The 26,777-nt window shown below is 41.7% G+C and overlaps 2 protein-coding genes across 2 annotated transcripts in view; both read left to right on the top strand.

Moving 5' to 3' along the window:
* LOC129545010 (phospholipid-transporting ATPase ABCA3-like) overlaps window positions 1-16,204 on the top strand; it is a 241,795-nt gene extending 225,591 nt beyond the window's left edge. Inside the window, exons 29-31 of the mRNA XM_088833045.1 lie at window positions 4,651-4,724; window positions 5,109-5,216; window positions 15,893-16,204. Of these exons, the coding sequence (XP_088689171.1) occupies window positions 4,651-4,724; window positions 5,109-5,216; window positions 15,893-16,204 (494 nt within the window). The remainder of the gene's footprint in view (window positions 1-4,650; window positions 4,725-5,108; window positions 5,217-15,892) is intronic.
* Window positions 16,205-16,351: 147 nt separating this feature from the next.
* Window positions 16,352-26,777, top strand: part of UQCRC2 (ubiquinol-cytochrome c reductase core protein 2) — a 33,014-nt gene continuing 22,588 nt past the window's right edge. Inside the window, exons 1-6 of the mRNA XM_055409630.2 lie at window positions 16,352-16,505; window positions 21,728-21,811; window positions 21,909-22,058; window positions 23,137-23,201; window positions 24,542-24,598; window positions 24,818-24,942. Coding sequence (XP_055265605.1) covers window positions 16,473-16,505; window positions 21,728-21,811; window positions 21,909-22,058; window positions 23,137-23,201; window positions 24,542-24,598; window positions 24,818-24,942 — 514 coding nt within the window. The 5' untranslated portion in view covers window positions 16,352-16,472. The remainder of the gene's footprint in view (window positions 16,506-21,727; window positions 21,812-21,908; window positions 22,059-23,136; window positions 23,202-24,541; window positions 24,599-24,817; window positions 24,943-26,777) is intronic.

Genomic DNA, 26,777 nt, shown 5'->3' with positions numbered 1-26,777 from the left:
ATGTTCATTACAGCATGACTTACAATAAACAAGATACAGAGCAAACCCAAGTGCCCACTGATAGATGAATGGGTAAAGAAAATATGGAAGGACACACCTGGTGGTCTAGTGGTTAAAAATCTGCCTACTATTGCACGGGACACAGGTTTGATCCCTGTGGATCAGAGAGATTCTACAAGCCATGTGGTATAGAGAGATTCCACATGTCATGGGGCAACTAAGCCCATGTGCCACAACTACTAGACTCACATGGCACAACTACTGAAGCCCACCCACCTAGGGCCCGTGCTGCACAATAAGAGAAGCCACCAGTGAGAAGGCCGTGCACTTTAGTGAAGAGAAGTACCTACTTGCTGCAACCAGAGCAAACCCACACAAAGCAACAGACCCAGCACAGCCAAAAATCAATAAATTTTTTAAAAGAAGATATGAAACAATATTACTCATCCACAAGAAAGAATATTTTTTTGCCATATGTGACAACATGAATGAAAATATGCAAAGTTAAATATCAGACAAAGACAAATACTGTAAGATTTTACTTATACATGGAAACTAAAAAACAAAATCAATGAATAAACATAGCAAAAGAGGAGTCATAGATATAGAGAACAAACAGGCAGTTTCCAGAGAAAAGAAGGGTGGGAGAAGGAGATAAATGTGTGAGGGAGATTAAAAAGTACTAACTTTCAGTTACAAATAAATGAGTAATGAGCATAAAATAAAATGTATAATGTATGGAATATAGTCAATAATTATGCAGTATCTTTATAAGATGAAACTAGACTTATCACGGTGATCATTTTGAAATGCATAGGAATAGTGAAACTTCATGGTGGCTGAGTGGTCAAGAATCTGCCTACAATGCAGGAAACTCAGGTTCACTCCCTGGGTCAGGAAGATCCCCTGGAGAAGGAAATGGCAATGCATTGCATTATTCTTGCCTGGGACATCCCATGGACAGAGGAACCTGGTGGCCACAGTCCATGGGGTCGCAAAAGAGTAAGACACAACTTCAAGAATAAACAACATGTTGTGTGACAGGAACTAACATGGTGTTGTAGGTCAGTTACACTTCGAAATCAAACTCATAGAAAATGAGATCAGATTTATGGTTACCAGAGCTAGTAGCATGAGGGGAGGGAATTAAAATCAAAATAGTCAAAGGCACACATTTCCAGTTATAAGATAAATAAATACAATACTAGAGTCGTAATGTACAATATGATAAAGATAATTAACATTGCTGTATGTTGTATATAGAATAGAGAAGACTAGAGATCTCTTCAAGAAAATTAGAAGTGCCAAGGGAACATTTCATGCAAAGATAGGCACAATAAAGGACAGAAATGGTACGGACCTAACAGAAGCAGAAAATATTAAGAAGAGGTGGCAGGAATACACAGAACTATACAAAAATATATTAATGACCCAGATAACCATGATGGTGTCATCACTCACCTAGACCCAGACATCCTGGAGTGTGAAGTCAAGTGGCCTTAGGAAGCATCACTCTGAACAAATCTAGTGGAGGTGATGGAATTCCAGGTGAACTGTTTCAAATTCTAAAAGAGGATGCTGTGAAAGTGCTGCATTCAATATGCCAGCAAATTTGGAAAACTGAGCAGTGGCCACAGAACTGGAAAAACGTCAGTTTTTATTTCAATCCCAAAGAAAGGCAATGCCAAAGAATGTTCAAACTACCATACAATTTCACTCATTTCACATGCTAGCAAAGTAATGCTCAAAATCCTTCAAGCTAGGCTTCAACAGTATGTGAAATGAGAACTTCCAGATGTTCAAGCTGGATTTAGAAAAGGCAGAGGAACCAGAGATGAAATTGCCAACATCCACTGGATCATAAAAAAGCTAGGAAATTCCAGAAAAACATCTACTTCTGCTTCATTAACTATGCTAAAACCTTTGACTGTGTCAGTTCAGTCGCTCAGTCGTGACCTACTCTTTGCGACCCCATGAATCACAGCACGCCAGGCCTCCCTGTCCATCACCAACTCCCGGAGTTCACTCAAACTCATGTCCATCGAGTTGGTGATGCCATCCAGCCATCTCATTCTCTGTCGTCCCCTTCTCCTCCTTCCCCCAATCCTTCCCAGCATCAGAGTCTTTTCCAGTGAGTCAACTCTTCGCATGAGGTGGCCAAAGTATTGGAGTTTCAGCTTTAGCATCAGTCCTTCCAATGAACACCCAGGATCGACCTCCTTTAGAATGGACTGGTTGGATCTCATTGCAGTCCTGTGCAGATTACCACAAACTGTGGAAAATTCTTAAAGAGATGGGAATACCAGACAACCTTACCTGCCTCCTGCAAAACCTGTATGCGGGTCAAGAAGCAACAGTTAAAACCAGACATGGAACAATGGACTGGTTCAAAATTGTGAAAGGAGTACATCAAGGCTGTACATTGTCACCCTGCTTATTTAACTTCTATACAGAGTACATCATACAATATGCCAGGTGCATGAAGCACAAGCTGGAATCAACATTGCAGGGAGAAATATCAATAACCTTAGATACAAAGCTAGCACCACCCTTATGGCACAGAATGAAGAGGAACTAAAGAGCTTCTTGATGAGGGTGAAAGAGGAGAGTGAAAAGGTTGGCTTGAAGCTCAACATTCAGAAAACTAAGATCATGGCATCTGGTCCCATCACTTCATGGGAAATAGATGGAGAAACAGTGGAAACAGTGTCAGACTTTATTTTTTGAGCTCCAAAATCACTGCGGATGGTGATTGCAGCCATGAAATTAAAAGACGCTTACTCCTTGGAAGGAAAGTTATGATCAACCTAGATAGCATATTAAAAAGCAGAGACATTACTTTGCCAACCAAGGTCCGTCTAGTCAAGGCTATGGTTTTTCCCGTGGTCATGTATGGATGTGAGAGTTGGACTGTGAAGAAAGCTGATCGCCGAAGAATTGATGCTTTTGAACTGTGGTGTTGGAGAAGAGTCTTGAGAGTCCCTTGGACTGCAAGGAGATCCAACCAGTCCATTCTAAAGGAGATCAGTCCTGGGTGTTCATTGGAAGGACTGATGCTAAAGCTGAAACTCCAATACTTTGGCCACCTCATGTGAAGAGCTGACTCACTGGAAAAGACTCTGATGCTGGGAGGGATTGGGGGAAGGAGGAAAAGGGGACAACAGAGAATGAGATGGCTGGATGGCATCACCGACTCAATGAACATGAGTTTGAGTGAACTCCGGGAGTTGGTGATGGAGAGGGAGGCCTGGCGTGCTGTGATTCATGGGGTCACGGAGAGTCGGACACAACTGAGGGACTGAACTGAACTGAACTTAGATAATAAAATTACAAGTAGCGAAGAAATGTTTACCATAAAAAGTCAAGATAGTAGTTTTAAGGGAGAGGAAGTAAGTCTTGGTAGTTAGTGGCATAGGTTACTTCCAGAGTTGTTGTGTTAGTCGCTCACTTCTATTCATTAGAAGAGCTGCTGCTGAAGCTGAAGCTTCAATATTTTGGCCTCCTGATGTGAAGAGCAGACTCATTCGAGAAGCCCCTGATGCTGGGAAAGATTGAAGGCAGGAGGAGAAGCGGACAACAGTGGATGAGATGTTTGGGTGGCATCACTGACTCAATGGACATGAGTTTGAGCAAGCTTCGGGAAATGAAGGACAGAGAAGTCTGGCATGCTGCAGTCCATGGGGTCACAGAGAGTGACTGAACTAGAACAACACAGTCACTCAGTCGTGTCCAAGTCTCTGCAACCCCGTGGACTGGGGCCCGCCAGTCTCCTCTGTCCATGGGATTCTCCAGGCAAGAATACTGGAGTGGGTTGCCATTTCCTTCTCCATGGACATGTTTGTTAACTTCATTATAATTCACTAAACTGTATATTTCCATATACTTTTATATGCTTGGTATAAAGTTTTTAAAGTTTAAAAAAATTTTTTCCTTATTCATGCAGGTTATGCAGAGATTATTTAAAAAGAAAATCCCTTATTGTAATTGACATAGAGATTATTTATTTTAAATATCTTAATCCCAACTTATTCCATTTGCAGTAGTCTTCAATGGTGTAACAATAAATACAAATACATCCTATTTTAGGAGTAGCTACAGTATTACTACCTCAATTTTATTTCTGCAGTGAATGCCTTCACTTTTGTGTCATACAGACATGAATTTCCTCTTTCCTTTAGGATGAAGACTGCCTACTCATAAGAGTACTATAGAGATCCTACACTACACACACACACACCACATACAAGTACCACACACACACACACACAGATACACACAACAGGAAAAAGAAACCATACCCAATTTTTATGAACATAGTTTCAGGACAATGTTTAGAAACTGAGTCCTATAGAACATTAGAGTTCATGTAATTCTGCTTTGGCAAAGAGCATGTGAATTATTTTTTCCATGTCTAAAAGTGATTATCCTACCCTTTGCAATTTTTACAAACTGTGAGCAATAAGACCATATTTCATGTGAAAGTAAATCTATTGAAATACTTAACAAAGTCATATATAGTAAAACGGAATTATGTCATCTCTGTTTTAACTGCATATATTATTTCTCTATTGGGATAACTGGAAAGGGAATTATTGGGGAATTTTGTAAACAGGGCCCTATTACTCACCTGTCAAATCTTTCCTTTCTTAGGTAACATGATAAACCAGGATCATCACGGAATTATTGGCTACTACATTCCCAGCAAGGGAATTTGCTGGGGAAAGGTGATTGTTGAAATCATACATTTCTAACATTATGTGTTAATGGAGACAGATGGGAAGCAGAGAGATTCAAGCATGTGGAATGGGAACATGATATTTACAGAGGAGAACTTTATAAGTTACTTTCCAAAGGCCCCTGTAGTTTGATTGATACTTCTGACCCTAACCTCTAATATTCCATACCTAGCAAGAGAATAGAAATAAAGAATTGTCTCCTCTTCTCTATTTTTCAACCATCTTTTCCTTCTTCTTTCTAAATTCCCCCATCCATATCTTTTTGTTCCTAAGCATAAACCTGGCAGGAATTGGGAAGTGATTGGGTGGGGAAAAGGTCCATCTGAGGATACAGCAATGGTAACACCATGATTTTTTTTTTTTCTGTTAAAGGTGTTTCATATCATGGAGGAAGCTAAAACACTATTCAATCTAGTAGACTATTTCATCAGTCAGATAACATTGGAACAAATATTCCTGACTTTTGCTAATATTGATAAGGTCAATAAATAAAGCTGCTACGAGATTCATTTCTGATCCCGAAAGCTCAGCTTCTCTGTACACCAGTGCTAAATTGAATCTTGGAGACAGAGTCTTGGGTGAAGTAGAAAAGAATAGTTTTATTGCTTTTCCAGGTAAAGGGGGCCACAGCAGGCTAACGCCCTCAAATGTCCCAACTTAAAGAAGATAATAAGTTTTATAGTAATTGTTCAAGGAGAGTATGATCTGTACATGGACAGTCTTCTGATGGATTAGTGGTAAGGTAAGTAGAAGTCAGCACCATCAACCTTCAGCTCCAACTGGTCTGAGGTTCTACATGCTTGTGAGCAGCACACTGTCATTAATTGTTAACTTTTCCCACCTGGAGGAGGCAAAGATATCATTGTGTCAACTGGAAAAGAGTCTGATGCTGGGAGGGATTGGGGGTTGGGAGGAGAAGGGGGCGACAGAGAATGAGATGGCTGGATGGCATCACCGACTCGATGGACATGAGTTTGAGTGAACTCCGGGAGTTGGTGATGGACAGGGAGGCCTGGCGTGCTGTGAATAATGGGGTCGCGGAGAGTCGGACACGACTGAGCGACTGAACTGAACTGAACTGATCCACTTATGGGGAAACAGGACCTGCCCCAAGGCTACCCTTGACTGTTTCTCCCTGGTCTCACAAGCCCCCCTCCCTTCCCCAATTAACAACTGCTTGAATCTGCCCACTGGAACTCAGGGAAGGTCATGGAGGTTGAACGAAGGCTGTTTCCTGTAATCAAAGAAATGGGGGACACACAAAATCTTTGTTCTCAGGAGACCCGCAGGGCCTTGCTCAGCATCATTTCCAACCAGTGACAACTATGCCTTTCCAGGCTGCTGCCTCCAACTAATACACAGAAGCATCTCTCTCCCTCTTTCCCAACCTCACTCCCCCTCCCCTCGCCTCTCTCCTCTCCTCTTTTCTTCCTCCCCGCTCCTTCTCCTCCTTCTCTCTCTCTCCTTCTCAGCCCCCCTCCTTCTCTCTCTCTCTCTGTCTCTGTGTGGGTGTGTACACAAACTGAAACCGCAAAGAAGAACGTTTGCAACCTCTGAGGATTAGAGTAAGTGACCTGTTGTCAAGAATTGAACTGTGAAGGGTCTGAGATTTTACCCTGCCTGTAAATTGTCAGGTTAGCTTCCACAGTTCCATGAATACTGGAATCCTAGGCCAAGGACACAAGATTTGAGACTTCCCTGGTGGTACAGTGGATAAGAATATATCTGCCAGTGCAGGGGACACAGGTTCAACCCCTGGTCCGGGAAGATTCCACATGCCACAGAGCAACTAAGCCTGTGTACCGCAACTACTGATCCTGCACTCTAGAGCCTGCAAACCACTACTACTGAGGCTCCATGCTGCAACGACTGAAGCCTGTGTGCCTAGAGCCTTTACTCCACAATAAGAGAAGCCACCACAATGAGAAGGCCTCACACTGCAATCACGAGTAATCCCCACTCACCACAACTAGAGAAAGCCCACACATAGCAACAAAGACCCTATGCAGTCAAAAAAAAAGACACTAGACTTTGTTACTCACAGCAGTAACAGTTCCCCAATTCTACCTGTTTATTCAGAGGGCTGTGTTACTGGAAACTGAACTTCTGGAACTCAAATCTTCACAATGGGCAGTCAGTAAACCTGCCCAACATGTGCTCTGAAAGTAAACATTTTATTACGCTGAACATTAAGTAAACCTTTCCTCTGGTCCAGAGGGAGATGTTGTCTCTTGTCAAAAGCCATTTGCTCTATAATCATCCTTGCAAAATCCTTGCAGAAAAACATCCTTGCACAAGGCAGTTAATACATTTTCTTGAAAATCATACAGAAACGCAAAAGACGCATGAAAAATTGTCTCCCAATAATATCTACCATCTTGACTTCTAGCATATTTCCCCTTGAGTATACTGCCTCATCAACTACTCTGGTTAATCTGAGATTTGGACCAAATTTATTTGGTTCAAATTTATTTAATTTGCCTCATACAATTGTTAAGACTACTATCAGTAGAACTTTAAGCAACATGATGAGACTAACCTACAATATTTGACCTTAACCATGCCTCCCAGGTCGCAGACCCAACTAGCTGAACAAATCCTATAAACCAATTTAGTTAACCTTAGAAAATCAAGTGGCTTTCTCACATTTCTGTATTCACCATGTCACTTGTACTGAGGCACTGATTCATGAATAGCACAATGTAATAGTAATTACATTTGACTCCATGCTGGCCTGAAAAAAGAAAATCTAGGGAAGTTCTACCACTCTAAACCACCTTGGTCGTGAGATTCTGATTTAACTGACTTTCTAAATGCCTGCTCTCTTATGACCATCTCAAAGGAGCAAGGCAATGTTTTTTGAAGGGAAGCAAGTTGATGGCTTGATTTCACACAGTAATACAATTATGTGGGTACAAATGGTACCCCTGGAAAGGTTTGCAATTGTTCATGCCCCCCAGTGGGACCCATCTCAGTCAGACATCACACAAGTTCACACTGCCTCAAACATATCCTTCTGGCCAGTTTATAAACATTAAGATTCTCAGTTTGGTATAAATAATTGAATCTAGCCTTTGCCTTTTGTCTATTCACTTGTCACTCTTCTAACAACAGAAGGCATTTAGCTGCCCCCATGGAAAGATAGAACAATGGCTACAAAAGAAGGGATGGGTAAGATATGGGTGTTGACAAGTGTACTACATGGGAAGTGGAGCCATCCACTGGTATTTCCAGTATGTTTATCATTAATGTTGTTAAGGAGTTACTGTTGTTCAGTCATGTCCGACTCTTTGCGACCCCATGGACTGCAGGACGCCAGGCTTCCCTGTCCTTCACTATCTCCTGGAGTTTGCTCAAAGTCATGTCCATTGAGTAAATTATGCCATCCAACCATCTCATCCTGTTATCTTCTTCTCATGCCCTCAATCTTTCCCAGCATCAAGGCCTTTTTCAATGAGTCAGTTCTTTGCATCAGGTGGCCAAAGAATTGGACCTTCACCTTCAGCATCAGCCCTCCCAATGAACATTCAGGGTTGATTACCTGAATATTGACTGGTTTAATCTCCGTGCTGCCCTAAGGACTCTCAAGAGTCTTCTCTAGCACCACAATTCAAAAGCATCAGTTCTTCAGTGCTCTAGCCTTCTTTATGGTCCACTTTCACATCTATACATGACTACAGAAAAAAACCACAGCTTTAACTATATGGACTTTTGTTGGCAAAGTGATGTCTCTGCTTTTTACTATCCTGTCCAAGTTTGTCATAGCTTTCTTCCAAGGAGCAAGCGTGTTTTAATCTCATGGTTGCAGTCACCATCTGCAGTGATTTTGGAGCCCAAGAAAATAAAGTCTGTCACTGTTTCCATTGTTTCCGCATCTATTTGCCATGAAGTGATGGGACTGGATGCCATGATCTTGGTTTTTTGAATGCTGAGTTTTAAGCCAGCTTTTCACTCTCCTCTTTCATCCTCATCAAGAGGCTCTTTAGTTCCTCTTTACTTTGTGCCATAAGGGTGGTGCTAGCTACATATCTAAGGTTATTGATATTTCTCCCAGCAATCTTGATTCCAGCTTGTGCTTCCTTGAAAAAATCCACCTGGCATTTCATATGATGTACTCTGCATATAAGTTAAATAGGCAGGGTGACAATATACAGCCTTCACATACTCCTTTCCCAATTTGGAACCAGTCTGTTGTTCCATGTCTGGTTCTAACTGCTGCTTCTTGACCTGCATACAGATTTTGCAGGAGGCAGGTAAGGTGGTCTGTAGTCCCATCTCTTTAAGAATTTTTCACAGTTTGTTGTGATCCACACACTCAAAGGCTTTAGTGTAGTCAGTGAAGCAGATGTTTTTTCTGTAATTCTCTTGCTTTCTCTATGATCCAAAAACTGTTGGCAATTTCATCTCTGATTCCTCTGCCTTTTCTAAATCCAGCTTATACCTGGAAGTTCTCAGTTCATGGACTGCTAAAGCCTAGCTTGGAGGATTTTGAGCATTACTTTGTTAGCATGTGAAATGAGCACATTTGTGCAGTAGTTTGAACTTTCTTTGGCATTGACCTTCTTTAGGATTTGAATGAAAACTAATCTTTTCCAGTCCTGTAGTCACTGCTGAGTTTTCCAAATTTGCTGGCATATTGAGTACGCACTTTAATAGCATCACCTTTTAGGGCTCAAAATAACTCAGCTGGAGTTCCATCACCTCCACTAGCTTTGTTCATGGTAGTGCTTCCTAATGCCCACCTGACTTCACACTCCAGGATGTCTGGCTCTTGGTTAGTGACCACACCATCATGGTTATCTGGGTCATCAAGACTTCTTTGTACAGTTCTTCTGTGTATTCCTACTGTTTTTCCAGTAGTCATGTATGGATGAGAGAGTTTGACTATAAAGAAAGCTGAGCGCTCAAGAACTGTGTTGGGGAAGACTCTTGAGAGTCCCTTGGACTGCAAGGAGATCCAACCAGTCCACTCTAAAGGAGATCAATCCTGGGTGTTCATTGGAAGGACTGATGCTAAAGCTGAAGCTCCGATACTTTGGCCACCTGATATGAAGAACTGACTCACTGGCAAAGACTCTGATGCTGGGAAAGATTGAAGGCAGGAGGAGAAGGGGATGACAGAGGATGTGATGGTTGGATAGCATCATCAACTCTATGGACGTGAGTCTGAGCAGGCTCCAGGAGTTGGTGATAGACAGGGAAGCCTAGCATGCTGCAGTCCATGGGGTTGCAAAGAGTCAGACACGACTGAACTGAACTCTGTGTATTCCTACCAATATTCTTGCCTTGTTAAGGAGAATGGTGATTTTGATCAGAACCATCTGATAAAATATGGAAGACTTTTAAAAGATAATAGTCAAGTTTAGTATGCATGGAACATTTTGGGAGAATTGCATCGTAGCATTTTCCTTCACAAGGCATACCCCACCAGTGGTTCTGAATGACAAAAGATCATTAATGTCCTCCTTTCCCTCAGACTCTTCAGGGTCTAAGATATTCCTTTCCCAAGGTTCCTGGCTGTTGGTCTCCCTCCACTACCACAAAGTTGGTGTGGGTCATTCCAGTAACTATAACTTCACCTTCATTTCATTCATCTCCTATCCACAGTCAGACCTCTCATTCGGAAGGGACAGGTACAAGAAGGACAAGTTTTCAAATAAGACTTAAAAGAGAAGCTTAAAGACACTTGAAGACTAAATGTAATATGCTATTCTGGTTGGGATTCTGGAACAGAAAAACATTAGGTAAAAACTTAGGAAATCTGAACAAAATATGAATTTTAGCTAATGCAACAACATTGGTTCACCAATTGTGAAAAAGGTACCACACTACTGTAACATGTCAATGACAGAGGAAATTGGATATGAAATATATGAGAAGTCTTTTTAGCATTTTTCTTATTTTTCTATGGAACTATAACTATTCTTTTTTAAAAGAGGTTTTTACTTGATGGATCATGCTGTTGCTGCTGCTGCTAAGTCGCTTCAGTCATGTCCGACTCTGTGCGACCCCCTAGACGGCAGCCCACCAGGCTCCCCCGTCTCTGGGATTCTCCAGGCAAGAACACTGGAGTGGGTTGTCATTTCCTTCTCCAGAGGATCTTCTGGACCCAGGAATTGAACCTGGGTCTCCTGCATTGCAGGCAGATTCTTTACCGACTGAGCTTACAAGGGAAGCATGTTCCAAAAAGATGGCACTGATGAATCTATTTTCAGGGCAGCAATGGAGAAACAGACAGAGAACAGACCTCTGGACATGGGGGGAGGGGAGGAGGGAGAAGGGGAGATGTATGGAAACAGTAACAAAGAAATTTACAATACATATGTAAAATAGGTAGCCAATGGGAATTTGCTCTATGACTCAGGGAACTCAAACAGGGGCTCTGTGACAGGCTGAAGGGTGGGATGGGGAGGGAGATGGGAGGGAGGTCCGGGAGGGAGGGGACACAGGTGTATCAATGGCTGATTTTTGTTGATGTATGACAGAAAACCACAAAATTCTGTAAAGCAATTATCCTTCAATTAAAAAAAAATTTTAATCTTTTAAAAAGTGCATTGAAGATCTAAACATGAGACAGGACACTATGAAATTCCTAGAGGAAAACATAGGCAGAACACACTCTGACATAAATCACAGGACCTACTCACTCAAAAGTCTTTGCATAATGAAGAAAACAATAAATAAAATGAAAAAACAATGGATATATGTATGGTTGAATCGCTGCTGTTCGCTTGGCACTGTGACAATATTGTTAATTTTCTATATCCCAATACAAAATTTAAAAAATTTAAGTCTATTTTGCCTTAATATTAATAGAGCTGCCCCTGGTCACTTTTGGTTATTGTTTGCATGGAGTATCTTCTTCCATTTCTTTCACTTTCAACCCATTGTATTTAAGGTCTAAAGTTAGTCTCTGGTAAGCAGCATATAGTTGAAATATGTTTTTATCCATTCAGCTAATCTCTGTCTTTTGATTACATTTACATTTAAAGTAATTACTAACAAGGACTTACTTCTGTCATTTTGCTCTTTTGTTTCTATATGCCTTACAGCTTTATTTTGCTCCCTTATCTCCTACATTAATGTTTTCTTTTGTCTTTAGTTGAATTTTGTAGTAAAATCCTTAAATTCCCTTCTCTTTTCCATTTGTGTATATTTGACAGCTATTTTCTTTGTGGCCACCATTGGGATTACATTTAAATTGTAAAGTTAAAACATTCTAATTTGAATTTGTACTAGCTTATCAGAGTACATCAGGAGAAACACTGGGCTGGATGAAGCACAAGTTGAAATCAAGGTTTCTGGGAGAAATAACCTCGAATAAGCAGATGACACCAGCCTAATGCAGAAAGCAAAGAGGAACTAAAGAGCTTCTTGATGAAGGTGAAAAGAGGAGAGTAAAAAAAGTTGACTGAAAACTTAACATTCAAAAAACGAGGATCATGGCATCTGGTCCCATCACTTCGTGGCAAATAAATGGGGATAAAATAGAAACAATGACAGACTTTATTTTATTGGGCTCTAAAATCACTGTGGATTGTGACTGCAGCCATGGAATTAAAAGACGCTTACTCCTTGAAAGAAATGCTATGACAAACCTAGACAGTTTATTAAAAATCAGAGACAACACTTTGCTGACAATCTATAGTCAAAGCTGTGATTTTTCCAGTAGGCATGTACAGATGTGAGAGTTAGACCACAAAGAAGGCTGAGCACTGAAGAATTAATGTTTTCAAACTGTGGTGCTAGAGAAGACCCTAGATTGAGTCCCTTGGACTGCAAGATCAAACCAGTCAATCCTAAAGGAAAGTGAAGTCGCTCAGTCGTGTCCGACTCTTTGCTACCCTGTAGACTGTAGCCCACCAGGCTCCTCTGTCCATGGGATTTTCCAGGCAAGAATACTGGAATGGGTTGCCATTTCCTTCAGGGGATCTTCCCAACCCAGGGATCGAACCCAGGTCTCCCACATTGCAGGCAAATGCTTTTACCTCTGAGCCACCAGGGAAAATATTCAATGGAGGAACTGCTGCTGAAGCTGAAGCTCCAATACTTTGCAAAGACTCCTGATGCTAAAAGCTGACTCACTGTAAAAGACCCTGATGCTGGGAAAGATTGAAGGTAAAAGGAAGGGGGCAGCAGAGGATGAGATGGTTAATAGCATCATTGACTCAATGGACATAACTGTGAGCCAACTGTGGGAGGATAGTGAAGGACAGGGGAGCCTGTCTTGCTGTAGGCAACCCATGTCTGACTTAGCAACTTCACAACAACAAATGATTAGTGGTGTTGAGCGTTTTTCATTGTTTACTAAATATGTATGCAAAGAGCCGACTCATTGGAAAAGACCTTGATGCTGGGAAACACTGAGGGCAGGAGGAGATGGGGGCAACAGAGAATGAGGTGGTTGGCTGGCGTCACCAATGCAATGGACATGAAGTCAGGCAAACTCCGGGAGGTGGAGAGGGACAGGGAGGCCTGGCATGCTGCAGTCTATGGGGTCGCCAAGTGTCAGACATGACTGAGCAACTGAACAACTAGCTTATCTTCAATAACATACAAAACTCTACTCTTTGCACGCCTATCCCCACCCCTTTCAGCTGTTGATGTCCCCAAATTATATTCTTATATACTCTAAGTGAGAATTGGAGCTCATGGATCCAGCCTCTTCTTTCTCTATAATTATCTAATTAGCTGTAGGACTGATTGGGAGCTGAAAAAAAGCGTGAGGTGGAAGATGCACAACACCAACCAATGTCACAAATACATGTTAACAATGGTATCCCATCTCAACTACACACACACACACACACACACACACACACTCAGACACCTTTCCTCCACATATAAACAGTTGTCACCCAGTTAGGTAGGTCACAACACGATGTGGAAGTAGTAGATGTTTCCACAAGATGGCAGTCTTTCTTTGTACTGTAAAACTTAAGAGGCAATATTGCAAAATACTTAATAAACAGATTTTATTATTTATGTAGCTGTTATCGTGAATTGTATTTCATACACTACCACATTTTGAACAGACTTTAATTTGGGTCACAATTATGGTTTGATGCATTGGTGGTGGTATAACTGAAGAAGGAAACACTCTAAATAGCAGTGTGTTCATGGACATGTGCATCTGTGTCCCCCACCTAACCTCAACTGGATGATGAAGTTCCAGTGATTGGACTCTCAGGAGTGCAGTTAATTTGAGAGTAGTGATTTAAAAGTACTGGAGACAGAGGTTTGTATATCATGTTAAATCAATGTGAACTTTATCCTGAAAAACATGGGAAATCATTGAAAAATTTTAACCAGGTGGGTGTCTGGATCAGCGAAATGTTTCTCAAACTTTACTCTTTGTTAACACTTTCATTATTTTTTCCATATGTCCATATGACCTATAGTTAATTTATTTAATGTTGTTTATATCAATCTTTTATTCTTTTATAAACATATGCCAAAAGGAAACTCCCTATCAGCATTGCTTGCCATAATATCAAAATAATATATAACCATTAAAATAGAACAATGTTCATTTATGTACCAACTTTATTTTTTAACTTATTTCATTTTTTGGTTGTGCTGTGTCCCTGTTACTACACATGCACTTTCTCTAGTTGCTGCAGTGGGGGTGGGGGGGCCTTTTGGAGGGAGGGTCAGGGTGCTGGGAGCTACTCTCTAGTTGCAGTGCACGGCCTTCTCCTTGCAGTGGTTTCTCTTGCTGAGGACAGGCTCTAGGAGCAGGGGCTTCAGTGGTTGCCATGCGCAGGCTCTAGAGCAGGATCAGTAGCTGTGGCAGGGGTTTAGTTGCTCCACTGTATGTGGAATCTTCCTGGACCAGGGATGAACCTGTGTCCTCTGCATTGGCAGGGAGCAGTTTCTTATCCACTGTACCACCAGGGAAGTCTTATGTATCAACTTTAAATCATTTCATGCACCGCTATGTAAATCTACCACAGTTTTTGTGCTAGATTTTTTTTTCTTTTTGGCTGTACCTTCCACAGCTTACAGGCTCTCAGTTCCCAACCAGAGATCGAACCTGGGCCACAGCCGCGACAGCGCCATATCCTAACCACTAGGCAGCAGGGAACTCCTGCCATATTCTCAATTACTGGGTCTTAGGTGTCCCCTGTAATCTCATATTACAGAGTTGTTAGTATAGAGAAACTCAGACACAAGCTGAGGGTATGTTTCTCTGCTCTACAACGCCTTATGAAAGTTTCATATCCATACAAATCACCTAGGGATCTTGTAAAAATGCAGATTTTGATCCAGTATGCTGCTACTGCTGCTAAGTCACTTCAGTCGTGTCCGACTCCGTGTGACCCCATGACGGAAGCCCACCAGGCTCCCTCGTCCCTGGGATTCTCCAGGCAAGAACACTGGAGTGGGTTGCCATTTCCTTCTCCAATGTGTTAAAGTGAAAAGTGAAAGTGAAGTCGCTCAGTCGTGTCCGACCCCTAGCGACCCCAAGGACTGCAGCCTACCAGGCTCCTCCATCCATGGGATTCTCTAGGCAAGAGTACTGGAGTGGCTTGCCATGGGATCTGAAAATTCTTCACTCGTAACAAACTCCTAAATGATGTTAATGTTAGTTTCCCAACCATGCAACGTAGCAAGGTACAAGACTATAAGTTCCTGAAGGGCAGGGATCATGCCTTAATTTTCAGTATAGTGTCTGGCACAAAAAACTTTTTAGTTAATACTTGTGGAAAAGAGCACGGAATTTTCTTTTCCCAGCAGTCACGTGAGTCCCTTATAGCTCAGTTGGTAAAGAATCTGCCTGCAATGCAGGAGACCTCGGTTCCATTCCTGGGTTGGGAAGAGCCCCTGGAGAGGGGAAAGGCTACCCGCTCCAGTATTCTGCCCTGGAGAATTCCATGGACGGTATATAGTCCACGGGGTCGCAAAGAGTCGGACACGACTGAGCGGCTTTCACTTTCACAGTCCCAGCAGTCACGTGACTCTCCACATGCAAGCTTCCGCTTAGAAGTCTCTCTCTCAACCACTCACACCACTACTATTCAAAACATTTTAATCTCTCTAAAACAAAACTATAGTTCAGTTTTTATTTTCTAGATAACCCCAACCTAGACTATTAACTCCAGGACAGCAGAGACCTTAGTTGTACAGATTTCCTAAGCTTCCGTCTCACCCAGGTGCATCCCCGGCGTGGTCTGGCAGTTTGCAGAAGCAAATTAATTGGACAAGGCCTAATGTCCTCAAGGAGGTTTCGAAGCCTAAGTCTCTGGAGAAGGGCAGACAGAGGAAGGTCTTTTAAAGCCGCCGGCTTCTACGGAGCGGGAAGTCCCGCCGTTCAGATGGCTGGAGCCCAGACGCCGAGGGTGGAATCCAGGGAACCCGACTGTTTCATTGGACAGTCCGGATCGGGAGAATCCAAAGTGGCGGGGGGGGGAGACTGCACTGTCCTGTTGCAGAAGCAGTCAGAAGATTACAGAGTGGATATCTAGGCCAGGAAGAAAACTAAAAAAGCGGAACTTAAATTATCTTGTAAATACTCCCTTACGAAATTATGCGTCTCCCTATCCTATGTCTTGGAGGAATTGGACTGGCCCAACCTCCAAGGAGCAGTAGAGCGCAGCCGGTCGTCTAGAGAGTCGCTCACGTAAGGGACGTGGGAAAGAGCGTCGCAGGGAAAGCTGGGCCACTGCCGCTGTCCGCCACCATCTTGCTTTCCTGTAAGGCGGCAGTGACCGAGGCTCAGAACAATCTTGAGCCATGAAGCTGTTAACCAGAGCTGGGGCCCTCTCGGTGAGCACAGCTGGCGGGCTTGGGGGAGGGTTGGAAAGCAGATGATCATCAAGGTCATACGGGCCGGAGTTGCCTGGTTTGGGGCCCCTGGGCGCTGGGCTTCGTTCTGCCCTTCAGCTGAACCCTGCGGGCCAACTGGACTCCAGGCTGAGTGGGTCAGGCGTTGGAAGGCCCGCTCATGCTCTGAGCAGAGGAAACCTAATGCAGGAAAACGGGCAGAGAGAGAGAGAGAGGGCTTGAGAGCAGAGGTGAAGCGATTCGGTGGAGACACCTTTGAAGGTCATTGCTGCATTTGCGTGCAGGTGAAGGAGACCGCGAAATATGGGTCGCAGGAGGCCGGTGTAGACCTAGTCCCCCATCCCTACCCTATCAGCTGCTGCCTTTGTTTCTTGGCATATCATGTATCATCAGTTTCTCCAATTGTTAAGCGGGCGTATGAGTAAAATCATAAGAAAAAAAGAGACATAGGCATTTAGAACAGTCTTTGGGACTCTGTGGGAGAGGGTGAAGGTGGAATGATTGGAGAGAATGGAATTGTAGCATGTATATTATCATAAGTGACCAGTCCAGGTTCGACGCATAAATTTTCCTCTGTTCAAAAAAAATAAAATAAAATAAAATTGGTTATAAAAAAAAGAATAAATAAGAAAAAAAAATGAGCTAATACCTGTATAGCATTTTTCAGTGAACCTGGAACTTGATTGTTACCGTCGTGTCCTGGCTGCATAAAATGTGTTTTTCTTGATCTCGTTTTAATATTTATCCAGGAGGGGTTCTTGGCCTTCCCTTTAGAGCTTCTTAAGGCTCCTCCTCCATGTCCGAGTGACACATAGCTGTCACTTGGGGCAAACTCCAGTATCAGTGTTATATCATTGTGGACTGGTGGTTATCACGAGGGGCCAGTCTCAACCTCTGAGTTTAAAACAACTCTTCGAGGCCAATTTTGCCCCCAGGGGACATTTGGCAATATCTAAAGACATTTTTTGGAGAAGGAAGTGGCAACCCACTCCAGTACTCTTGCATGGACAATCCCATGGACAGAGGAGCCTGGTAGGCACCAGTCCATGGGGTCGCTAAGAGTCCGACACGACTGAGCGGCTTCACTTTCACTTTTTTCTTTCATGCATTGGAGAAGGAAATGGCAACCCACTCCAGTGTTCTTGCTTGGTGAATGAATCCCAGGGATGGCGGAGCCTGGTGGGCTGCCGTCTATAGGGTTGCACAGAGTCGGACACGACTGAAGCGACTTACCAGCAGCAGCAGAGACATTTTTGGTTGTGACAACCTGAGGGGCGGGGGAGTGCTACTGTTGAACATCCTTCAGTGCTCAAAGCCACCCACAACAGAATTATCCAGCTCAAAATACCAAGAGAGCCTGGGTTGCTAAGTAACTTAGTAATCTTCTAGAAGAAGGTTCGAAAAACCAGAGAATGGAGTTTCCAGGTACTTGATATTTAAATAGATAAATTTAGCACCCCTAAACTAACCGGAGATTTTAATAACCCTTAGAGGGAAGTCCAGTTGGACTGGCAAAAGACCTCAAAACCTCCTCCTCATTCATTCCATCCTCACCTTTCAGTAGAAAAAAGAACTCAAAGGTAACAGTTGAAGAGGACCAATGTAAACAAATTGCAGTAACCTTGAAAGCAATTGTTGTTTCTACTTACAACACTTACTTTACATAAGAATAAATTTATACATCTTTTGTTATTAAATCAAAATAGTAACTGTATGGACAATTACTAGGATAATTCTTTGCAACAGGTTTGAATGGAACAAATTATGGAAAGTACATTATCAACAAAGTGTCACTGCTCAGGCACATTTGAGAGAAGAGCACCTAGATCTACCTTAGCAACTGATGTGCCCACATATCTTAAATTTTTTACTTTCTGGAAAAATCAAAAGCTAGAATCACTAGTAGAGTTAACTGTACCACACCCAGCGAATGAAATTGATGATGATAAAGCAAAGCTAATTGTAATTTATAACTTGAAAACGCTAAGGAAAGTTATGACCAACCTAGACAGCATATTAAAAAGCAGAGACGTCACTTTGTCAACAGATGTTCGTCTAGTCAAGGCTATGGTCTTTCCATTAGTCATATAAGGATGTGAGAGTTGGACTATAAAGAAAGCTGAGTGCCAAAGAATTGATGCTTTTGAGCTGTGGTGTTGGAGAAGACTCTTGAGAGTCCCTTGGACTGCAAGGAGATCCAACTAGTCCGTCCTAAAGAAAATCAGTCCTGGGTGTTCATTGGAAGGACTGATGTTGAAGCTGAAACTCCAGTATTTTGGCCACCTGATGCGAAGAGCTGACTCATTCGAGAAGACCCTGAAGTTAGGAAAGATTGAGGGCAGGAGAAGAAGGGGACAACGTAGGGTGAGATGGTTAGATGGCATCACCAACTCAAGGGACATGAGTTTGGGTAAACTCCAGCAGTTGGTGATGGACAGAGAGGCCTGGCGTGCTGCGCTTCATGGGGTTGCAGAGAGTCGGATACAACTGAGCGACTGAACTGAACTGAACAGCAAATGAAAACTAGGAACCAACTTTTCGATAGTACAGCATTGAAGCTGAATGCACAACCAGCAGCCCTCCTGGACAACATGAAGCAGGGACATTGCAGCCTCTGAGGGGCTCCTTGGGAAACTCAGGCAGCATGTTCATTTAATCCTGGGAGTTCAGTTCAGTTCAGTTCAGTTCAGTCGCTCAGTCGTGTCCGACTCTCCGCGACCCCATGAATCACAGCACGCCAGGCCTCCCTGTCCATCACCAACTCCCGGAGTACACTCAAACTCATGTCCACAGAGTCAGTGATGCCATCCAGCCATCTCATTCTCTGTCGCCCCCTTCTCCTCCCGCCCCCAACCTTTCCCAGCATCAGAGTCTTTTCCAGTGAGTCAACTCGTCGCATGAGGTGGCCAAAGTATTGCAGTTTCAGCTTTAGCATCAGTCCCTCCAATGAACATCCAGGATTGATCTCCTTTAGAATGGACTGGTTGGATCTCCTTGCAGTATAAGGGACTCTCAAGAGTCTTCTCCAACACCACAGTTCAAAAGCATCGATTCTTCGGCAATCAGCTTTCTTCACAGTCCAACTCTCACATCCATACATGACCACGGGAAAAACCATTGCCTTGACTAGACGGACCTTGGTTGGCAAAGTAATGTCTCTGCTTTTTAATATACTATCAAGGTTGGTCATAACTTTCCTTCCAAGGAGCAAGCGTCTTTTAATTTCATGGCTGCAATCAGCATCTGCAGTGATTTTGGAGCCCAAAAAAACAAAGTCTGACACTGTTTCCACTGTTTTTCCATCTATTTCCCATGAAGTGATGGGACCAGATGCCATGATCTTTGTTTTCTGAATGTTGAGCTTCAAGCCAACCTTTTCACTCTCCTCTTTCACTTTCAGCAAGAGGCCTTTGAGTTCCTCTTCACTTTCTGCCATAAGGGTGGTATCATCTGCATATCTGAGGTTATTGATATTTCTCCCGGCAATCTTGATTCCAGCTTGTGCTTCTTCCAGCCCAGCGTTCCTCATGATGTACTCTGCATATAAGTTAAATAAGCAAGGTGACAATATACAACCTTGACGTACCCCTTTTCCTATTTGGAACCAGTCTGTTGTTCCATGTCCAGTTCTGACTGTTGCTTCCTGACCTGCATACAGGTTTCTCAAGAGGCAGGTCAGGTGGTCTGGGATTCCCATCTCTTTCAGAATGTTCCACAGTTTATTGTGATCCACACAGTCAAAGGCTTTGGCATAGTCAATGAAGCAGAAATAGATGTTTTTCTGAAACTCTCTTGCTTTCTCCATGATCCAGCGGATGTTGGCAATTTGATCTCTGGTGCCTCTGCCTTTTCTAAAACCTGCTTGAACATCTGGGAGTTCACGGTTTACATACTGCTGAAGCCTGGCTTGGAGAATTTTGAGTATGACTTTACTAGCGTGTGAGATGAGTGCAATTGTGCGGTAGTTTGAGCATTCTTTGGCATTGCCTTTCTTTGGAATTGGAATGAAGACTGACCTCTTCCAGTCCTGTGGCCACTGCTGAGTTTTCCAAATCTGCTGGCATATTGAGTGCAGCACTTTCACAGCATCATCTTTCAAGACTTGAAATAGCTCCACTGGAATTCCATCACCTCCACTAGCTTTGTTCGTAGTGATGCTTTCTAAGGCCCACTTGACTTCACATTCCAAGATGTCTGGCTCTAGGTCGGTGATCACATTATCGTGACTATCTTGGTCGTGAAGATCTTTTTTGTACAGTTCTTCTGTGTATTCCTGCCACCTCTTCTTAATATCTTCTGCTTCTGTTAGGTCCATACCATTTCTGTCCTTTATCGCGCCCATCTTTGCATGAAATGTTCCCTTGGAATCTCTAATTTTCTTGAAGAGGTCTCTTGTTTTTCCTATTCTGTTGTTTTCCTCTAAACTTCTCCACTAGTAACCTTATGATCCTTCGACATAATCAGAATTAATTCTGTGGCATTATATATCATTCGTCCAAAAAAAAGCTGAATAAAATTACACATTTTGGATCCATTATCTGACGTTTAAGAGGATCCCTTCCCATGGCTGCATATTACATTTTGAGAATCTGCCATGGGTGAAGCTGTCGTTAATCTCAGGGTATATTAGTCAAAGAAGATTAAAAAAAAATGAATTTTAGTTGTGTAGTCTTAAAGTAGCACAAAAGAGAGTGGAGATACTAGGGGAAATGTTTGGGGGCTTGGATGAAGTTTTCTTTGATACGCTTTTTAAAGGTTACTAAAATGATTAAGGAAATGGAGTCATATTGGAAAGTAGACTAAAAAGATCAGACTCTTTAGGCAGATAAGAGAAGCAGTAATGCTAAAATGTATTAAAAGGTATGAATGTGGCTATTCCATACTTTTTCAAAAAGTTCCAAAGCATTAGAGCCTAGAAAGGGCTACTTGGAGCTCTAATAAGGTAGTTAAAAGGTAAAAGGAAATGCAGTGAATCTTTATATAAGAAATGAACATGTGCAACTCAGCATTCCTTCAAGCTCTGCAGATCACAGATAGAGATTTAGGAGTGGCATGGGTTAACTGGTGGGTTAGTTAGTAGGTTAATCAGCTGAATCCTCCCATGGAGTTTTTTACCACTGAACACCCTCTATTGCTTCGGCCAACTCGGATACAATGCACTATTCTTTTGAGAAATGTGGTAACCTGTCCTTTTTTGTGTTTAGAGATTTTATTCCCTCAAAGTTGCTCCTAAAGCTCAAGCCGCAGCAGCCCCTGCAGGAGTCCCTCCACATCCTCAGGACCTTGAGGTTAGTCCCCCTGAGTTACTCACTGGACGCATACACACCTTACTGTTCTTGGTAATATAAAGACATTAATCACATCCCTGCTTTATTTTATATACAGTTTACCAGGTTACCAAATGGTTTAGTGATTGCTTCTCTCGAAAACTATGCTCCTACGTCAAGAATTGGTTTGTTCATTAAAGCAGGCAGCAGATATGAGAACTCCAACAATTTAGGAACTTCTCATTTGCTTCGTCTTGCATCCACTTTGGTAAGCATCTTTACTACTTCCGTGTGTTTAGAAATCTGATATCTTGGTCCCACAGAAAAGAAAAACTAAAAGCAACACCCCTATGTTAGTTTCCTGGAGCTGCCATAGCAAATTACTTCAAACAGTGTGGCTTAAACAACAGGAGTTTATCCTGTCACAGTTCTAGAAGCTAGAAGTCAAAGTCATGGTGTCACTAGAGCCATACTCCCTCTGAAGGCTCTAGGAAGAATCTTGCCTTTGTCTCTCCCACAGCTTCTGGTGGTTGCCAGCAGTCCTTTTCATACCTTGGCTTGTGGCTGCATCATGCCAATATCTGCCCCTAATTTCACGTGGCCCTCTCTGTCTGTGTTTCTGTGTCCAAACATCCCTCTTACTGAAGGGCACACTCTTATCCAGCATGACCTCATTTTAAATATTTACATCTGCAAAGGTTATTTCCAAACAGAGTCACTATTGTGGGTTCTTGGGTGGACATGAATTTTTGGGATCAGTTTTCAACGCAGTACAGTCCCCTAACATAGCGTGAAAAATCACAGGATATTTATCACAGGGAAGCAGTAAATTAGTGTCCATCTGGATGTTCGTGCTAGAGCATAAGAAATCAGTAAAAAGACAAACATTTTTAGGATGGTGAGACACATGTACATCCATGGCTGATTCACGTTGATGTATGGCAAAAACCACCACAATATTGTAAAGTATTTACCCTCCAATTAAATTAATTAATTAAAAAAAATAAAAGAATCATGTACCAAAAAAAGGACATTTTTTAATTTTTAAAAAGAAGTGCCAGAAATTGAAAGAAAATTATTTTTCCCATATGCAAATCTCTTTCACAATAGTTTGAATCCAACAAGCATGTATTTGATAATTGAATTTTTATCTAAATGTACTTTATATGAAAATCTATACTTGTGCTTTTAGGTCAACTTTGTTGGGTATTTCTTAAAAGGAGGCAGTATTTTTAGTTAGTATTCCTTTTGAATTTAATGACAGACATTAGATTTTGGCATAAAGTGATGTTTGGCAAACTTGGTATCAAAAACTACCAAAAATGGTTGTTTTTTTCTTTTCCAAGACTACAAAAGGAGCTTCATCTTTCAAGATAACCCGTGGAATTGAAGCAGTTGGTGGTACATTAAGGTTTGTTAAAAATAAATAATAGGAAATAGTGAAAACACCAGAAGGTGATCAGTTGTAAAGGAACTTTTCTCTGTTATCAGGGTGGTTAACAGTTTCTTAAGGCACAAGAAGGAAAAGACTGATGAATTTGACTGCATAAATGTAAAACATCTTTATGCCTTAAAGTAAAAGTCTAAGTAACTAAAAGTAGGTATTTGCAGCATATGTAATATGGAGAGGATTATTTGGAAAATTAAAGAACCGCAAATTAGGAAAACAACCAAAGAGTAAATGGATAGGAACAAAGATAGGAATAGGCTGTTCCCAGAAGAGGCCAGAAACAATGATCTTTACTTATAATCAACAGTTCAATACCATTTTGTACTGCTGGTGGGAGTATGAGTTGATATAGCTACTTAGGAAAGAATCGAGAAATATCAGTTAATATTAAAAATGAGCATATTCTACAACCTAACAGTTTTTAATCCACATGCACAAAGGAATTCTTTATATTGTGACTGGAAACAATCTAAATGCCTGTCTTTAAAGAGGTGCATAAGTAAAGTATGACAATAATATGCTGGGACTACTACCGTTAGGAATGAACAGCAGTTAAGAAATGAATTCAGTCTGTATCAACATGGTAGACTTAACAAAATGTTTTGTGGAAAACAAGTTTTCAGATTTTTTGAAGGTATGAGGAGGTTTTTAACAAAATAATATGCAATGTTTATAATTATGTTTTGTCTCAAGTGGGAGAAAATGTGAGAGCCTGGGAAGGATACAAAGAGATCTTCAACTTTAAAACTGCCTTTTCTAAGTTGTGGTAAAATACACATAAGATAAAACTTACCACCTTTAAAATGTGTAGTTCTGTAACAATAAGTGTCATTGAGCAACCATCACCACTACCCATCTCCAGAATGTTTTCATCTTCCCCAACCCAAACTCTGTAGCTATTAAACACTACCTTCCCTTCCCTCAGCCCCAGGCAAGCACCATTCTGTGCTGTTTCCGTGATTTTGACTACTCTAGGTACCTCATATCAGCAGAATCAAACAGTGTGTGTTACCTTTTCATGACTGACTGACTTCACTGAGCAAAATGTTTTCAAGGTTTATCCGTGTGTAACATGTCAGGACTTTCTTCCTTTTTGTCAAGTTGAAATACTTAACTGTTTTCTTATTTAAGATTTTTTTAAATCGTTAAAATCTTAAGTTGAGTGTGCATATTTTTGTTCACTATTACTTATACTTTTTATTCTTCAAAATATTTTTTCCAAAAGATTGATTTAATGAAGATATAAGAGAAAGCTTATTCTTCTGATTTAGATAATTCACTGTAATTTATTTTTGACTCAGCGTAACTTCAACAAGGGAAAACATGGCCTATACTGTGGAATGCCTGCGGGATGACGTGTGAGTACCTGTGTGTGTTTATTTAGAAGATCTGCTTTTAAAGAAATACTTAGTTGTTCAGTTCTACTCTTTTCTTTTTATGTGACATAACCTTTGATATTGGTTTTGGATTATTGTTCACAAATTGCCTAAAGTTTAATAAAAAGCATTACAGTTATGTAGAATGGATGTTCGTTTTAAATTTTTGACTGGTAACTCTGAGCTTCATGTCTTCTGTAGTGATATTCTAATGGAGTTCCTGCTCAATGTCACCACAGCACCAGAATTTCGACGCTGGGAGGTAGCTGCCCTTCAGTCTCAGCTAAGGATTGACAAAGCTGTGGCTTTTCAGAATCCACAGGCTCGTAAGTGCACTTGCAGTTTATATTCCGTTGTTTCTAAGATACTGGGATTTTGAGAAAATCAATTTGTAGAGGAGTAAAATTGCTGTTGAAATTCTTTTTCTCCTTGGATTTGAAAATAACGCTTTCCAAAAATTTGTCCACTTTTTAAAACATTGTTCATTTCTAAACATTTGTATTGTTGATTATTTTTCATCATGTTAATATGTAAATTTATTACAGAATCCTAGGCCTTTTCACCTGTGTTTTATGCCCATCCTTCCACCACTGATTTTTGTTTTGTTTTGTTTATTTATTGGTTGCACCGGATCTTCCGTGCTGTGCGCGATTTTGTCTTGTTTGGGGAAGCGGGCTTCTCTTGGGGTGGAGGATGGGCTCTAGGCCGGCAGGTTCAGTAGTTGTGGCACACAGGCTTAGTTGCTCCTTGGCATGTGCAATCTTCCCACACCAGGGATCAAACCCATGTACCCTACATTGGCAGATGGATTCTCAGCACTGTGCCACCTGGGAAGTTTCCTGGTGTTTTTTGTTTTTTAACAGTCTTTTATTTTTAATTGGAGGATAATTACTTTACAATATTGTGGTGGTTTCTGCCTTAAATCAACATGAATCAGCCATATGTATATATATGTCCCCTTCCTCTTAAACCTCCCTCCCACCCCTCTAGGTTGTGTCAGAGCACCCCCTGGTGTTTTTTAATGATTGTTTTACTTACAGCAAATCTGGCAGCAGTTTATTGCTGCTGCTGCTACTTTTACTATTATATATTGCTGTTATTGTTTAGCCAACTCCCTTTTATTGGGTTTTTCCAAAGCATTCAACTTAATTTAAAAAAACCTTTTTTGTATTCATGTTTGTGTTTATAGAAGGTTTGGTTATGTAATCTTGACAAGTATATCTGGCAGAACAAATCTGTAAGATTAAAAAAAAGCACCACTGATTCTCAGAAGTCATAGAACTTCTGGTAGGAGCAGAAATGTGCAGGTAGACCCCTGAGGTAGAAGCGGGTGACCAGCTGCAGGGGCTCAGAACGGCATGGACTTCATTCACATGCAGGCCTGTCAAGTGTCTGGAACATAGTGAGTGCTTGACTCCTGTTGGCTCGTATTATATTTCATGGTGATAAATTTGTGACCCCAGACCTTTGATAAAAGAAATAGAATAGTAATATTGTGGAAAAGATGACTTCTGTGTCCTGAGCAGCTTCCTTCCCCACTGGTAACAGTGAGGCTCCAGCCCTCATCCTTTGTGCCTGAACAATTATTGTAGTCCCCTGGCTGGTGTCTCTCTGCCCAGGCATACCTCTTCAATCCATCTTCCGTGTTGCCATTATAGTTGATCATTCTGACATGAAAATCCAGTGAAAATCCTTTAAAGGCTTCTTACTAGCCATGAGATAAGATGCAGAGTCTTTAACTTAGCGTATATGTTAACGCTAATGATCTGGCACCTGCCTACCTCCCTTCTTTCTCTATCTCTTTCCCTCCTAGCTGCAATTCCCTTTTGAATCAAACTGTTGTCATACTTTATGCCTTTGTCTGTTTCCTCTGTCTGAAATGCTTTTCCCAGATCTTTCACCCGGGAAACACCTCCTCATCCCAGATTTTACTTCTCTTACTCCTTTCCGGTTCTCAGTGCCCTTCCCTAGTGATACACTACTAACATCACCCCCATAATACTTTTATAGTGTTTCCCCCTCAACATTTTGAGTTGGAGTGTGTGTGTCTTACTCATCTCTGTATTTCCAACTCAGTGCTTCGCATAGAGGGACTGCCCAAATAATTAGCAAATAAAAGACAAACTCCTCAAGCAAAGACACTGAACCAGGGAAGTAGGGA

This window comes from Moschus berezovskii, chromosome 27 (genome assembly GCF_049115385.1).
Source record: "Moschus berezovskii isolate FMDL1 chromosome 27, NW_MosBer_1.0, whole genome shotgun sequence".
Lineage (NCBI taxonomy): Eukaryota > Metazoa > Chordata > Mammalia > Artiodactyla > Moschidae > Moschus > Moschus berezovskii.
The sequence above is the reverse complement of the archived record's forward strand: the minus strand, read 5'-3'. Positions and strand labels throughout refer to the sequence as shown.